Raw genomic sequence first — 14,913 nt, 5'->3', positions numbered from 1 at the left:
GTAGTCACTTTTGACTGTGTGCCCTGGCCTTTAATTTTTTGAGGCGTTTCCAAAGTCTGTAGAGAATTTAATGAGGCCTTGTGCAAGCTTCACTGCAGTTGGAAAAGATGTGATTATGAATTTAAAAAAGACCATTTGTTGTTGTAGCAAGTGACATGTTCTGTTCCTATATAGTGAATACTGGTGTTCGGTACAGGCAGGGGAGCAAGTGGAAGAACTTCCTGAGGAACACAAGTCCCTTATCTGGTACCTCGTGAAGCAGGTGCGGCCAGGCATGGACCTCTCCAAAGTAGTGCTTCCCACATTTATTTTGGAGCCGCGGTCGTTCCTGGATAAGCTGTCAGACTCGTACTACCATGCTGACATTCTCTCAAAGTAAGTTCTGTATTGTTCTTGTACCATGTAATATTCTGAAAGGGCAATGTCAAAGGTATATTGAATAGTTGAATGAATTTTGTTACAGGTACACATCTGCATTTGTTAGATTTTTGAATTTGGCCATGCCTTTGTACTTGGAATGTTTTATGCAATTTTGTACATTTTTGTGAATTTATATTCAGTTATAGTGTTGTCTTGCTAACTTGGTAATGAACGTATGGATTTAATAAAAGGCAACTACCAGCTTCTGAAGATGGGCTCAAGGAGTTTATATATGTTCAGTTATCACTTTCCAGACATTGGTATAATTTTAGTTCCTCTCCCCAAATTATTTCTTAATTATGTTTTGTAGTACATAAGAACCATGTGATTTAAATGTATATCTTCAAACATTCTGTAATTGCTTAATTGGTATAATTATGACACTAATAAGTGGATTGGACACTGGTTATTTTTCTTTTAATTTAAATTTTGTGTGTTTGATGGGGTTGTTAAATCGATTAGGAAGTTGTTTATTTTTTGATAAGGGGGTTCTGAGTAGCATGGTTTAAGTATATGTTGGTCTAAATTTAATCGATACATCAGTATTGCGTGGTGCTTAGTTAAGTACCAGGGGCAACTTTACCAGTAGTTGTTGAGGTTTTTGGTGTGTTTAACCTTTATTCTTCATACTAACATATCTTTAAACCATAAACCCTGGAGCTAAGGTCTGACTAACAGCTCGGTAATATGAGGATTTAAATCCTCTATTCCTGTACAGTAGAGGTTATAACCATTCTCAGCCGAATTGGCGGCTGAAGCGTGCACCAATCACGTGTACTGTGCCTTGGTAGGAAGTAGTTGTGGTAGGTGGAGGGGCGAGATGGTGAGGAAAGAACATGGAGTGGTGCCAGATGTAGCATCGTGAAACATTGGATTCCACAACACTACGCAAAGAACATGTAAGAATTGGCAACAATGCAGTGCGGTTGCCGATGTTTCTACCACGGGGTTTCTGAACAGACTGAGGTATCCCTGCTTACCAACAGACCTTCTTTGCACTGATTGGTCACTCACAAAGAGCAGAACTTGATTCAGCCACCAATTTCACTGAAAAATACTATAGTATGGCATAATGATACTTTGTTTGTCTGCACACCAGATGACGTTTAAAATTTGTTATTATATATCTGAATTATATATTTGTTTCAGGGCTGTAATGGAAGATGATGCATTCACTAGAATGAAAGGAATTGTCAAGTGGTACCTCTCAGGCTTCTACAAGAAACCAAAAGGTCTGAAGAAACCTTACAATCCAATCCTGGGAGAAACATTTCGGTGCTACTGGAAGCATCCTGATGGATCTAGGACATTTTATTTGGCTGAACAGGTGAATTCTAATTTTAATCCAAATTTTTATTCAGAAATAATCCTAAGTAGCCTTCTGTCCAACCCCTCCCCCCAAAGGAAATTTTTTGTTCTTAGCCATTCTGTCTGTGACACACTACTAATAACGTTGGATGTCAGCTTATTTTAACTTTACTTTTGCTGAACTGTTTTGGCTGACAGAATTTTGTTCATATGATGCATCATTCCTAATAGAACTTGTGGATTCTCTTCATTTTTGTGAATTATTCTCATCAAAAGAAATTAATTACATTGCTTGTTTATGGTACACAGTAATGTTAGTTGTTTACACATAAGTAGTAATGTAATATTGCAATATTTTAATTTATATGCTCCTTTTTTTATAAGTGATGACAAATTGAATTTATCTGTGATTCACAGTTATTTAATATGTAAGTTAAGTGAGAAGCTATCAGTAATATTTCAAATTTGGAAGATTATAGTTCCAATGAAAAACAAAACTGTGGATTATGTTTAAAGAATTACCATAACTTCAGTTTTCTGAGTGTATTTATTTTTGACTTTGCTGCAGGTCTCTCATCATCCACCAGTTTCTGCATTTTATGTGACAAACCGGCAAGATGGTTTCTGCATCAGTGCATCTATATTAGCAAAATCTAAATTTTATGGTATGTATCATCAGTATAAATATCTTGTTCCCTGCATGTTGAATATGCCTGCTGTATATTTGCTTAAGTAAGACTGTATGTAATTTTCAGGCAACTCTACTTCAGCAATTCTAGATGGTGTGGCTTTGCTTACCTTATTGCCTCGCGGTGAAGACTACAGTATAACCATTCCCTATGCGCACTGTAAAGGCATCCTCATGGGCACCCTCACAATGGAACTAGGAGGGAAGGTTGTCATTGACTGTGAGAAAACTGGTTATAAAACTGAAATTGAATTTAAATTGAAGGTTTGTTAATATTACTGTGATTAAAATTAGGGATACGTGAACATTCGTCTTCATTATTGCTCCTTTTAAGCGCCAGTGATGTGATTGTGGGATCTGTTCAGATTCACAGAACAGTGTCTGTCGGCACTGGCTGAACATGTTTTCATTAAACAGCTCCATGGCACAGAATCTTCCTTTACTAAAGTATATCTACTGGATTTATTATTAGTCCATATTGGGATGTTTTGGCATGCCACTCGCAAGTTTTAACTCAGAAAAATGTTCATGTACTAATTACAGATATTGATAAAATGTAATATTGAGATTTAATCTTATAATTCATAGTGAAATTATAGTATTTTTGATACTACAGTGGTGAATGATCTGGTCTGGTTGTAATACATCCACAATAACTACAGGAATATAAAAATAAAGTGTTTTCTGTATTCAATAAAAGCTCTAACATTTTGCTTGAAATCATCTGCATGCATTGTGTAGATTCATCTGCTGAACTGGGTGGCTCAGAAGCATGCCTTTTTTGTATGGTGGTAATTATTTTCAGTCTTTTAGAATGTTAGTATTGTTTGTTACTGTCAGGATGTGCAGTGTAAATTCTGCTTGCCCTGACTTCTAGACCAGGATTCTCCACTGTTTTATTACCACTCATCTTGAAGATTGAAATCTGTTTTTAAGAATGTTTTATTCAGTAATTACAGAATGAAAAAGTTTCCCCATGCAGTTAGGTAAATGGGAAACATAAGAGTTTTATTTGCATATCATGATGTTTTTGAGAAAAATTAGTTCTCTGTTTTTATGAAGCATTTCTTTTATTTTAATGTTGCAACTACTTGAAGCTATGAATAGTGTTTCTCGTAGCTTACCGTAAAAATATTGTTTTGTCAAGATTATCATTTTCTTTCCAGTATGTTCTATAAGAGAATCATAGGAAACTTCTTAATCTTACCAACAACCACTTGTTCTCTAATACATGAAGTGCACCAGTCTGTGTCATTAATATGAAAGCATTGAATAAATCAAGAACCAGTTAAAAATTGATGTATTGTTTAGTGAAATATTATTTGGCCTTAGAATATTAATGACAGAGCTCTGTCTTATTTGTGTTACATCAGCCATTTCTTGGAGGTGCAGAACAAACTAATACAATATCTGGTCGACTGAAGTTGGGAAAGGAAACACTTGCTACTATAGAGGGATACTGGGATGGTAGCATATTTATTAAAGACAGAAGAACAGGGGTAAGTGTATTGTTATGATAAAATGCAGATTCACAGAATAAAATAAAATTTTGTTATATCTTTGTTATAGATCATTTGTATGTGAACATTGGTATTTGCAGCTGATCATTTCCTGGCTGCTTTTAAAACTTTCTTCTGTGCATCATATTGTGTACAGTAGATACTTTGTGTGTAAGTTTATCAATACTAATTTACATCAAGAGGTATTCAGTTTTGTGGTTGGTGCATTTACATTCTAATAAGACAAGTAAGTGAGATCTGTGGTTCAGGTTCTAATGAATTCTTATTTCATTCTTACCTGAATTTCCTTCATCCAGCCTTAGAATTGTGAGTGATGGAATGACCTGTTGGTTACATCTGAAACATATTTTATAATAATGGACAAAGACCATGTCTCTGCTTTCATATGTTAATTTGCGTATTTATTGACAGATAAATAACTGCCAACTTCAGTAAATTAATTTTAGTAACATTTAGTATGATTCCTCATTTACAAACTATTTTCTTCTATGTTACAAATTATACATCACAATTTTTCTTTTACAAAATTCTATGCATATTTTTTCAGATATATTAATTAAATATTAATCAGAAGAAAGGTTACAGGTAGTGATGTACTGTCTAGTAAGTATTTATGTTACAATTTTTCCATCATGAAACAAATTTCTAAGGTAATAACAATCACATGCATAAATTGACTTTGTGAATATGCTTTGGCATATATGAAAAGTCAGTCTGTGCTAAGCTGTGCACTTTATAGCAGTCTTAGTTTTTTATGTAGAAAAGATAGTAATGATGTGTAAGATTTAATAATGGAGTCCAGAGTTATAATTGAACTGTATGGAGCACAGTAGCTGTTTCCTTTATAGGAAGAGCAGCTGTTTTGGAAACCAACCCCAGAAGTACGTTCCCAGAGACTCAAACGGTTCACAGTGCCAGTGGATCAGCAGGGAGACTTTGAGTCAGAACAGTTATGGCAACATGTGTCAGCAGCAATTGCTCGAGATGACCAGGTAAACAAAATAGTTCATGAATCTTATATAATTTAGCTATTTCATACATCTATTTTTAGTTCTGTGACCAAAGTGAAATAATATATTCATCTCTGGGTTAAGTATTAGTGTGATGACTTTTAAATAATTTCTTAACTTTCTTCTTACATTTAAATTACAGAAAAAAAAATTATTGTCTGATCACAGATAATTTTCTTCATCAGGGCTTGAAAAATATGGTTGTCAGCTTGCCTGAGATGAGTTGATTTTAGAAACAGACATTAAAAAATTTTAAGATTCATATAATTGTTATGCATTTTCTGTCATAGAGTTCAGTGTGAACAGAATGCTCCACCAACTTTTATAGTTTTATGCCCAGGGAATGAATGGGTATTTCATTCACTACATCCACTTGTCATCAGTTACATGAATGCCATTTTTGTGTTTTTGGATAATTTTTAAGTTACATTTTATTTTATGAGAATCCATTTGAAGTTATTGAATCCTGTTACATGCCAGATATTATGTAAAGATTATGTGTATTTTATCAGGGTTTTTAATGTCAAATCTTGACTTACAGGTTGCAGCAACAGAGGAAAAGACTGCTTTAGAGGAAGCCCAGCGTGCAGCAGTTAAAGAACGCAAAATTAAATGTGTGGAATGGATTCCAAAATATTTTGAACAGGTGCTGTTTACATGTCTTCATAATATTAGGAACTAACTGACATATATTAGCTTGATAATCATGAAGGGAAAATACAGAAAATTATAAATAATTATTGAAAGAAACTTTTGTTTTATATTGCAGGATCTTATTTCGGGTCAGTGGATGTACAAGCATGCAGATCTTCGCCCGTGGGATCCTCGCAATGATGTGTGCCAATATGAATATAACTATGTAATTCAAACCAAGACACGGCATCAGACACCCATGATCAGGACTGCAAGTATAGTGAGTGTGGATCCACAGACAGTGGTAAGCTCTTCACTTCCTGTTTTTGTTCTAACAGGTATTCTCCCTTGTTCACCATCAATCCCTTTAAGGCCCCATTGAATGCTTGTGATTTTTATCATATGTAATGTAGTTTTCTGATGAAGTATTGATTCTTTGCAACTTTTCTTTTTTGAATGAAACTCGACAGCACAGTAATTTCTAAAGACAGTGTAAAAACTTTGTGAATGTGAGATCCACCAGGCCTCATCCACTCTGTTTACTACTATAGGACGTTTATGCTGCCTTTTGGGAGCTATCACCTCGAAAGTGGTTTCATTATTACTAGGTATTCAGGGACCAGGTAATCAAAACTGCAACTGGAGGCATTAAAATGGTGAATATTATGTTGTCTTACAGTAATTCTGATAAAAGCCAGACAATATGCTAATTCACTTCTTTTTGTATAACTCTCCAACTAGTGATGCATTTAATTTATTCCTGGTTGATAGTCTTGTTAAATTTATTCATTTTAGGTTCCATTATTGCAGACAGAGTCCAGATCTTCCATTTCTGCACTCAAGTCTTCCAAGCATCATCTCTCCTCAAAAGTGGCAACAGTGGAGAGGCAAGACAGTGCTAGTTCATCTCCAGATGGAGAATTCCGCAGTGACTCTAGCCAGTCGGAAAATGAGTCTCGCTCACATTCTCACACCTGCTGTAGGACTAACTCCAGGTAATTGCAAGGGGCCAGTTTTCTTAGAACAAGGATGTTGTTTATTTCAGTTATTTATCACACTGTCTCAGCTGTATGGGTTATGTAATGCCAGATAAGAAATGCTAGGATTATACAAATTGATGGCTTATATTTCTCAAAAATTAAATAGCAAAGGTAGAGTAACAGCATATGTAATGCTAATGCAGCTCCCAAATGTCTTTGCTGTGGCATAAAAGGCGGAGCATCAGGCAGTGAGTGGTGGGAGTCTCTGTTCCAGAGTCTGGGTTTTTGTCTCCTAGACTAGTGAGAGGAATAGGTATGGGTTAATGGTGTCTTATTGGACTGCCAGTTACAAATAACTTTAGAAAACAGTCCGAGCAAGAAGTTATAGACAAAAGTCACATCTGTTTTAGGAATCTCTTAATGAGAAAGTTATTTTGCTTATTGTAATTAATTTCTTATTATAGGCAGTACTCATTGTATTGCAGTTAACTTGTATTTTAAGTTGATGTCTTGTTCTTTTTTTATAATTATGTTCACAGACTGAATGAAGCTGTGACTAGTTTGGAAAACACATTACAAGACCATGGAGAGAAGCTAGGTCGCATTCAGCGGGGTTTGGAACACTTAGCAAAAGTTCAGCGAGAGAAGAATACAGAGAAGCAGTCTGTTTCCAGCTTTGGTTTCAGTCATGAACTAGTGTTTACAGTTGTTATGGTGGTCATACTTCAGTCTCTCCTTGCCTGGTTATTCTGCCACAAATAGGTCTGGTTTATGGCTGTCCATTTTTCTGTTGTGTACAGTGTGATTGTGTGAGTGGTATAATGCACATGTGAAATGTAATATTAAGCTGTTTATCATTTTGCATGACTAATGATACATCACATATTTGTACACATACAATAAGTATAATTGTTTCCTTGAACCTTAATATCAGAATGCATGCTTCACACATGTTATCACCTGTGCATTAATCATTGTTTTTATTGTATAATGAGATCAATGAATTTGCCATATTTTCACTGAACCAACTTTTGTATAATATAAAATTTGTAAATGAAGACTTCTTTTATGCAGAGAGTGAATCAAAGTAAGGCTTAAGTGTTAAAGTTAATATACTTTGTATGGAAAGTATATGTGCAGTTGATATTTGGCACATAGAAAGAAACCTTGTGAATGTATAATGCATTTATTTACACATTATTTTTTCATATAATTTGTGTTATTTGAAATAGATAACTTTTCTTAATCATGAGTTAACTTTTATATTTAACCCCTCCCTTTCTCTGATAAAATGTTGCATACTTATTTTCTTTCAAAGATGAGGATTTGTTTTGTTCTCATGGATCAAAATGGAACTGTAAATATAAAATATTTAATGGCTGAGAAACAGTTCAAACTCTGTCTGTAGGAATTAAATGTAAGCTTGCAGGGTTTCGTGATATGACTATAAATATTTTGTTTTCGATTATCTTTTGTTAATGTTGGGAGATTGTATTCATTGCAACCTTTTATTTTCTTACTTGAAGCATTGCTAATTCTGATTTTATTGTTTATGAGGTTCAAGGCTGTGAACTAATCTCTATTACAAGTGATACAATGAGTTTATTACATTATAAAAAGTTTTCTATGCATTAAGAATCAAACTGCATGAATTTTGTACTGGCTGCCTCTTGATTCTGTCTGCATGTCACATTTATTCTGTATGTAGTAAATAAGTTCACACAGTGAGTACCTTATAATGAAATCTTGTTTTATTTTAAAAACTGTACATGGTTCATGTTGAATTTCATCACTGTCAAATTTTCACCCATCTGAGCAAATCCAATACAAGAATACCATAAGTATGTTTTAGAAAACACACACACACACATATTTATAAGGAGAATTATAAATAATTATGTTAGTAAATCATGTACTGATGATTATGTTTTCTTACATTCCAGTACCAGAATGATTATTTACTTTCTCAGTTGTAATAAATATTAAAAATTCTATATTCATTCTGGTGGAACAATTAAAGGATTGGACCCTGAAGATGGCTATAGCATATTCCCCCAGCTAGAACACTAGAAGCACGATGGTCCAGAAAACTACGATCTGGAATATTAAATTTTGTACGTAGGAGATGTGTATTCTTTTATAATACAGGGTAAGTCAAAAGTAGCTGCACAACTTTGGAGAACTGTTACCTGCAGCCAAAATGTGCTGATGTCAACAGATATCTATAGAGCGTAACCTCAAGTTTCATTTGTCTGTTGTAGTTCTTCACATTGCCGCTGAGAGCGCTTGTGAATTGTGGAAAACACAATTGAGACTTATAGTGGTGAGGAAAGAGCACAATGTGTGTTCTGGTTCGATCCAACAAATTCTCTTCCGTAATTCTATAAGATCGTTGGGTGATGGTGGGTGGTAAACGTGACCCTTAATGTATCCCTACAGGAAAAATCTGCTGGTGTGAGATCTGGTGAACGAGGTGGCCAAGCGATTGGACCTGCTCGCCTAATCCATTGACCTGGGAGATGGAGATCCAAACATGCTCTGACATCTGTATAGAAGTGAGGAGGTGCACCATCTTGCTGAAATTGAGTTGCACTCTTCGTTTGTTCGAACCAGAACACATTTTGTCTGCAGGTAATGTGGTTAGAGTTCTCCAAAGTTGTGCAGCTACTTTTGACTTATCCTGTATTGAAAGGATTAAAGGAATGGAAGACGAAAAGAACAGAAGTTTTTTTCTTCTCTCTTGAAATTAAAAGCTTAATTCGTGTGTGATTTGCATAATTTGTTTACTTATATATGCTGTGTGTAGTTGTTATATGAGTTAACTTTACAATGCCACTTTTGAGAGATGAAGTTATGAAGTAAAAATTAATCACAATATGCTATGAATAAGGAAGTAATATTTTGAAACTGTCATTGCAGTTCCACATTCAGGGACAATCACAGTAAAAGTGTTCATTATTTTCTACGTTATGCATTTTCCTAACACCTGCCATATGCAGCTGTGATTTCTTTTTGGTGTCACTGTAACCTCTTTACAGCATTCCATTTGTCTAGTTCATATTAGATATGTTATTAAATTTTATAGCATCATGTTTACTGTTAATACTGTGATTAATAGGCTAGAAATTTAAATATCCTTTGATGCTGCACTGGCAAAATGTTATGGTGGCTGTGAAAATATAGAGAGAGAGGGATTAAAATATGCAACAGAGCTGTGTCACATGTGCATTAATTCACCTTTATAACGTATTTTCCTAATGTAATTAACCCTTTGTATGCCAGTGAATGAACTGAACTATTGAAACAGGATCTGCTGTACTTGTCATCTGATGTGACGTGCTTCAAGATTTGTTACAGCATGTAATATTATTATGATGCAAAACCATGCAAAATATTGTACTTTCAGCTTTTTTTTAGTCTTGGGTGTACAAGTTCCTCTTGTAAGCATTCTTCAGCTTTTACTCTGTAATTTCTGTTTGTTGGTTATTTTGTAGTCATGAGATTTTAGGTTCTCATGATGACAGTATGAAGATGATGGCCTGGGATATTGCCCCATATGGTCTGATAGAAGCTGGCTGATATTTCAGAGTTGCTTACTGCCTCCATCATCAGGGTGACAGGAAACTGTCTTCTTTATTTTGCAGGCTTTTCCCTCCATAAAATGTACTAATTTTTATGTGCATGTGTGTCATTGTAACCACAAGTGGGTTGGCAGGTAATATAAAATATGGAATTTATTATTCTGTTTTTATAGTTTTTGTAGAAAATGTGTTGTTTTCTCAGTGGTTCTAGTATAGTGTACTGTCTTGTATATTCAGGACAATCAGGAGTGAAACTTTTAGTGGTATTTTGGTGTGTATTATTTTAATCCAGTTTGCTAAAGGAAGAAACTGTAAGGTTGAAAGAAGGCATATTAGTTGTTGATAAAACAAAATGTAGCTTGCATAATTATTGCAGTACAATACAGTGCAGTTGTCTGCACAAATTGTATACACTACCATTCAAATACCTCATCCATGACATCAGTTCATTTAAAAAATCAAATTTAATCTGGTAGGGGTCAGTGTTCTTTAAAAGAATTTCTTCAGTCTTAATTTTTATTAAGTTTTTCAGTTGTTTCCTACACTGATTTTAAAGAATTTACAGCTCATATCTACACAGGGTGCAAGGAGAGAGTTTTATTTTGTACTTAACTCTACCTTCACACAGTAAAATTTTCTGAATAAAGCTCTGGATACCAAAATCTTGCTTTTACATCTGAGTTTTATATTTGTGTGTTTATGAGTTGGCAGTTATAAATAAGCAGTGCATTTGAATAGAACTTAAAACAAATCATTCAGTTAGTCTGTTAGTGTACTAAAAGATGTTTGATCTGTATCACTCACTGTTCGTCACTTGTTTTTATACCTGTTTTCTGCTCCGATTATGTTGCTGAATGCATAGGATCTGGGTATTAAACTAAATTGAGTGCAATAATAAGAACTCATGGTACCCATGCCTACTTGCAAGGCATATACATTTTCAAATTATTTATTACTAATATATGGCCTGTACAAAAAATTGGCAGGTTATGACCTGTTCAGCCAAGGCTCAATTTCTGGCAGTATTTTTTGGTAAATTTGCTCTTTACCAGTACATCTAGAACACACCTATATCTTGTCCAATGAGAATGGAGATATTGTAGTTTTAACACTCAGTTGATTAGTGTAGTGAAAACACTGTAGACTTGCATTGTGAAGTACCTTGCTTGGCTCTTGAGCAGGTTACTGGCAATCCTGATTGAGGTTTTTACATGATTTTCCACAGTGTTTCCAAGCAAGTATTTGATTATTTGGAAGTAGACCACAGTAATCTTCTCACTCCTTACTTACCCATCATTCATGATCATATTCAAATTGTACACCAACTGCAGTTTAAAAGTGACAACCAAATTTATATTTATTATTATAAGGAGAATATTATACCATTGTTCAAAATGTGTGCTTTTGTATGTAAAGTGATGAGTGGACATTTCATGTTAATGGTACACTTCGATATGAAACATTCCAAATATCCATGTTCACTTTCATTGTGAGTTGGAATGGAAATCCTATCCTTTTTGTTCCATCTGCCAACTTCACCGAGTGCTCATAGCTATATCTGGAGAAGACATAAACCACAAACATGTACCTTGTCTTGCATGATGTTCTCTAGCCTTGGAGGTGATGCATTGTCATATTCATGAAGCAGTGGTACGTAAATAAGCAACATGGTTCCATGTGAATGTAGTTGTGTATACAATTTTTGTAGATGATTAAATTGTGTATGCTTCATATTGCATTACTTTGAAGTAAGTAGCAGTGATTCAGACATGTTAACTGTATTTTGTTTAGAGTTACTTTATAGAAGTGGACACATTTATATAACTATTTGATATTTCTAGGAGTAATATACCATTCCATATGTAAAAAGAAAATGTATGTAGGAAACATAAAATTATAAACATATTTATTAGTGAATACTGTTTACTTTCATGCATAAGTAAGTATTTTGAATAAATTGTTAACCACTAAGGCTTTACTGTGTATCTTATTTAATTAAGTCCTTTTTGATGCTGTTAGAAAAGACAGAAGTTAATAGTTTCTTTACATTCTAAAATATGGGAAGCTGAACTGTGGATAAATATGTAATCACTCTTGTCCATAAATGCATTAAAATGGTAGCTTTCTAGGCAGCTGAAGGATTGTTTATGAAGAGGGAAATTATTACATTTAATTTTGTTAAGTTCCTTAACATTATAAGAAATAGCATGTTAGTTTTAATTGTTTGCATTGTACAAACTCATGACATTTTTCCAGTCTTGTTTGAAAACATTAACATAAAAGTAGTGTAAAACATTTGTTATCCCAAACATATCAATGGCAGGTATATATGAACTTGTGAATGACCATAATATGGTTCTGATACCAGCCGGAAACCTACAGATTCACAAAAGATTATGAATCTCCTTAGCATACTGACAGACAAATGGATGATATTGTGGAAATTTGATATTTGAAATAAATGGTATTCATTTCTGATAGTCAAGTTTGTGCTCTTATTTTACCTATTTTACTTTCTTCTTCTTTTATGCTATCTTCATCTATAATGTTATTTACAGATATCAAACAGTACTACTTTCTGAAAGCTAACAGTGACTCAGCTATCCAATTCATGAAATATTTCAAAGTATTACACATTAGTTTTGAAAAGTTTCTTCTTTTCCATTAACCCCATTTCTTTCAGAACTGATGCTACACTGTATCTTACTTGATGGAATTTGGAAATGGACATTTCAAATGTTTTCTTTTCACCATTACTCAAGGTCATATCAAACAATATGCTGGGTTCCAGAACTCTTGACAAAACACTGAAAAATAAAATCATCATTGTTAAATAATAACAACTAATAATATTAAATGGCTATCAATCCTCTTAATTCAATAACACCAACTATGGCAACTTTATAAACACAGGAAATTGATTTGTTGATATCTCTTGTACACAAATTTTATTGATTGTTTCAGCCAAAGGCACATCCAAGGTGCAAAAGAGGGGCCCATTAATATGTAAATGGGGGACTCTTTGTTACATTTTAATGGGAAATGTATGTCAACACCTTACTTACCTTGATGAAATGGTTATGTCAACCCTCCATCTCAACTTTTCTAACTTCAAATAGAAACTGTCCTGGCAAATTCCCTCATCCAATGCCAGTCTTTTTGGTCCATACAGGACACTTACGAGGTCTGTTTGACATTCTTCAGGAAATCTAAATAAAGAACACATATCTGATGCTTTGTAAATAATTAAATACAAGAAAAGTGCAACTGTAGGTGTTAATTTCTGAAAAAATCTTAAACTTGAGGTTCCTGTGGCAGGGAGAAGATGGAGATGATATTTCCTCCGAAACACAAAAAATTACCTACAAGGCTGCATGGTATCATAACCCAGAAAACAATGACATCTGCACCACTGAGAAACTTAAAACCCAGTTTGATTACATATTATTCTGAACCAGTCCTTCAATACTTACTCAGAACAGAAAATATTTAAACCAGTGACATCTTGGTATGAATAACATGACATCAGTAATAATTTTGGTACTTATTTGGAAAACTGTCAAACAGCAAATATCACTTTCATTTTGAGCAGATTTTGAAAAGTACAGTTGACATAAGGTACATTATATCACATATCACCACAAACTATGCTGTCAAAAATTGAATTCAACAAAATTTTCTAATTAAATGTTTTAAAAACATGTTTTCTTGTTTCCTCAGCTGTATTGGATATGTTTCTGTGATGCATGTAAAAGTACCTTTACTTAGCTACCTAGCATAAGGCAGATTTTAGTGTACAGTATTTTACATTACAATGCTAAAATGTAATCTGTTTAACTTACTTCAGTTCCTTTAAATCTTCTTTCAAATGGTCAGAATTAACTGATCCTTGTGGTAGTCTTAGAAATGACTGGATAAGAGTCAGTATTCCAGCATAGGATTCATATAGTTGTGACAGTGATATGCCTTGCCCTTGTATACTGTCCAATGCTCCTTCAGGTATATCTTTTCCTTCCAGTGAACTGACTGCAACTAAAATTTAAAAATTTGCTTACAGTCACTGATCAGACATGAGGAAGCACAGACATATTGCATATCCCATAGATCCCTGATAATTCTGTTCCTAAAAATTAAAATAAGTAGACTTGATTTGTAAGAATGGGATGGGCGGGGCATGTAGCATGCATGGATGGGACAATATGTGTGCCCCGGGCATTGGTTGGGAAGCCTGAGGGGAAGAGACCGCTGGGGAGACCTAGACGCAGATGGGAGGATAATGTCAGGTAGGTTCTATGGGAAATAGGAGTTGAAGGAGACTGTATATTGGTGGCCCAGGACAGGGTCTGGTGGAGGGCTTTGGTTAATTCGGTGACGAACCTTCGGATTCGGTAAGCCATCTGGTTAGTTAGTTTGACTTGATTTGTAAGACTTACGAATCACTTTACATTGAACGTTATATAACCTACGCAAAAGAAAATGTCCTTAAATAAACCAAGAAAAGAAAAGCTATTAAAACTTTTGGCATTACATACTCACGTTGTAACATACATCTGAAAACATTTTTTCTTATATCTGGTGTCATTTTTGATAGAAAGTTTGCTGCAACTGGAATATAAGGTCCCAGTAAGATACTTTTCTTTTCATACATTTTGCTTCTATGCGGCTACCTGAATAATTTATTAGCACATAACCTCACATTCATTGAACGGGGAAACAACGGAACACAAAATGATAGAGGAGACATCTTACATATGTTGTAGGAAATATAACAAA

General features: G+C 34.3%; 3 protein-coding genes across 10 annotated transcripts in view; 2 read left to right on the top strand and 1 right to left on the bottom strand.

The window, feature by feature from the left end:
• Orp8 (Oxysterol-binding protein-related protein 8) overlaps positions 1-12,625 on the top strand; it is a 25,719-nt gene extending 13,094 nt beyond the window's left edge. For 5 of the 6 annotated variants that reach the window (XM_022068363.2, XM_022068362.2, XM_087351679.1 and 2 more), the window contains exons 9-18: positions 197-375; positions 1,570-1,747; positions 2,297-2,393; positions 2,484-2,680; positions 3,790-3,915; positions 4,785-4,928; positions 5,488-5,592; positions 5,716-5,883; positions 6,375-6,574; positions 7,099-12,625. In XM_022068363.2, the coding sequence (XP_021924055.1) occupies positions 197-375; positions 1,570-1,747; positions 2,297-2,393; positions 2,484-2,680; positions 3,790-3,915; positions 4,785-4,928; positions 5,488-5,592; positions 5,716-5,883; positions 6,375-6,574; positions 7,099-7,321 (1,617 nt within the window). In that variant the 3' untranslated portion in view covers positions 7,322-12,625. The remainder of the gene's footprint in view (positions 1-196; positions 376-1,569; positions 1,748-2,296; positions 2,394-2,483; positions 2,681-3,789; positions 3,916-4,784; positions 4,929-5,487; positions 5,593-5,715; positions 5,884-6,374; positions 6,575-7,098) is intronic. The other variant, XM_022068361.2, reaches the window with a different exon arrangement.
• LSm-4 (COMM domain containing 5 Like Sm protein 4) lies at positions 11,074-14,913 on the bottom strand. 2 transcript variants are annotated; one of them, XM_022068364.2, is made up of 4 exons: positions 14,677-14,913; positions 13,983-14,172; positions 13,206-13,349; positions 11,074-12,947 (listed from the first exon to the last, which is right to left on the bottom strand). In XM_022068364.2, the coding sequence occupies exons 1-4, from the start codon at positions 14,786-14,788 to the stop codon at positions 12,770-12,772; spliced, it is 624 nt and encodes a 207-aa protein (XP_021924056.1). In that variant the 5' UTR covers positions 14,789-14,913; the 3' UTR covers positions 11,074-12,769. The 2 variants fall into 2 exon arrangements, with proteins under 2 accessions (XP_021924056.1, XP_087207901.1); XM_087351775.1 differs by having other exon boundaries at positions 14,689-14,913.
• Positions 14,363-14,913, top strand: part of HERC2 (E3 ubiquitin-protein ligase HERC2) — a 68,079-nt gene continuing 67,528 nt past the window's right edge. The window contains exon 1 of one of the 2 annotated variants that reach the window (XR_015535890.1): positions 14,363-14,423. The gene's annotated coding sequence lies outside the window, so the exon portion shown is untranslated. Of the gene's footprint in view, positions 14,424-14,509; positions 14,529-14,913 lie in introns of those variants that run through there. The other variant, XR_015535891.1, reaches the window with a different exon arrangement.

The sequence above is a fragment of the Zootermopsis nevadensis genome, unplaced genomic scaffold (genome assembly GCF_977971745.1).
Source record: "Zootermopsis nevadensis isolate Lab colony 2312 unplaced genomic scaffold, Znev_1.0 Znev_ptg000002l, whole genome shotgun sequence".
Classification (NCBI taxonomy): domain Eukaryota; kingdom Metazoa; phylum Arthropoda; class Insecta; order Blattodea; family Termopsidae; genus Zootermopsis; species Zootermopsis nevadensis.
Note: the sequence above shows the minus strand (reverse complement) of the source record. Positions and strands in the feature narration are given on the sequence as shown.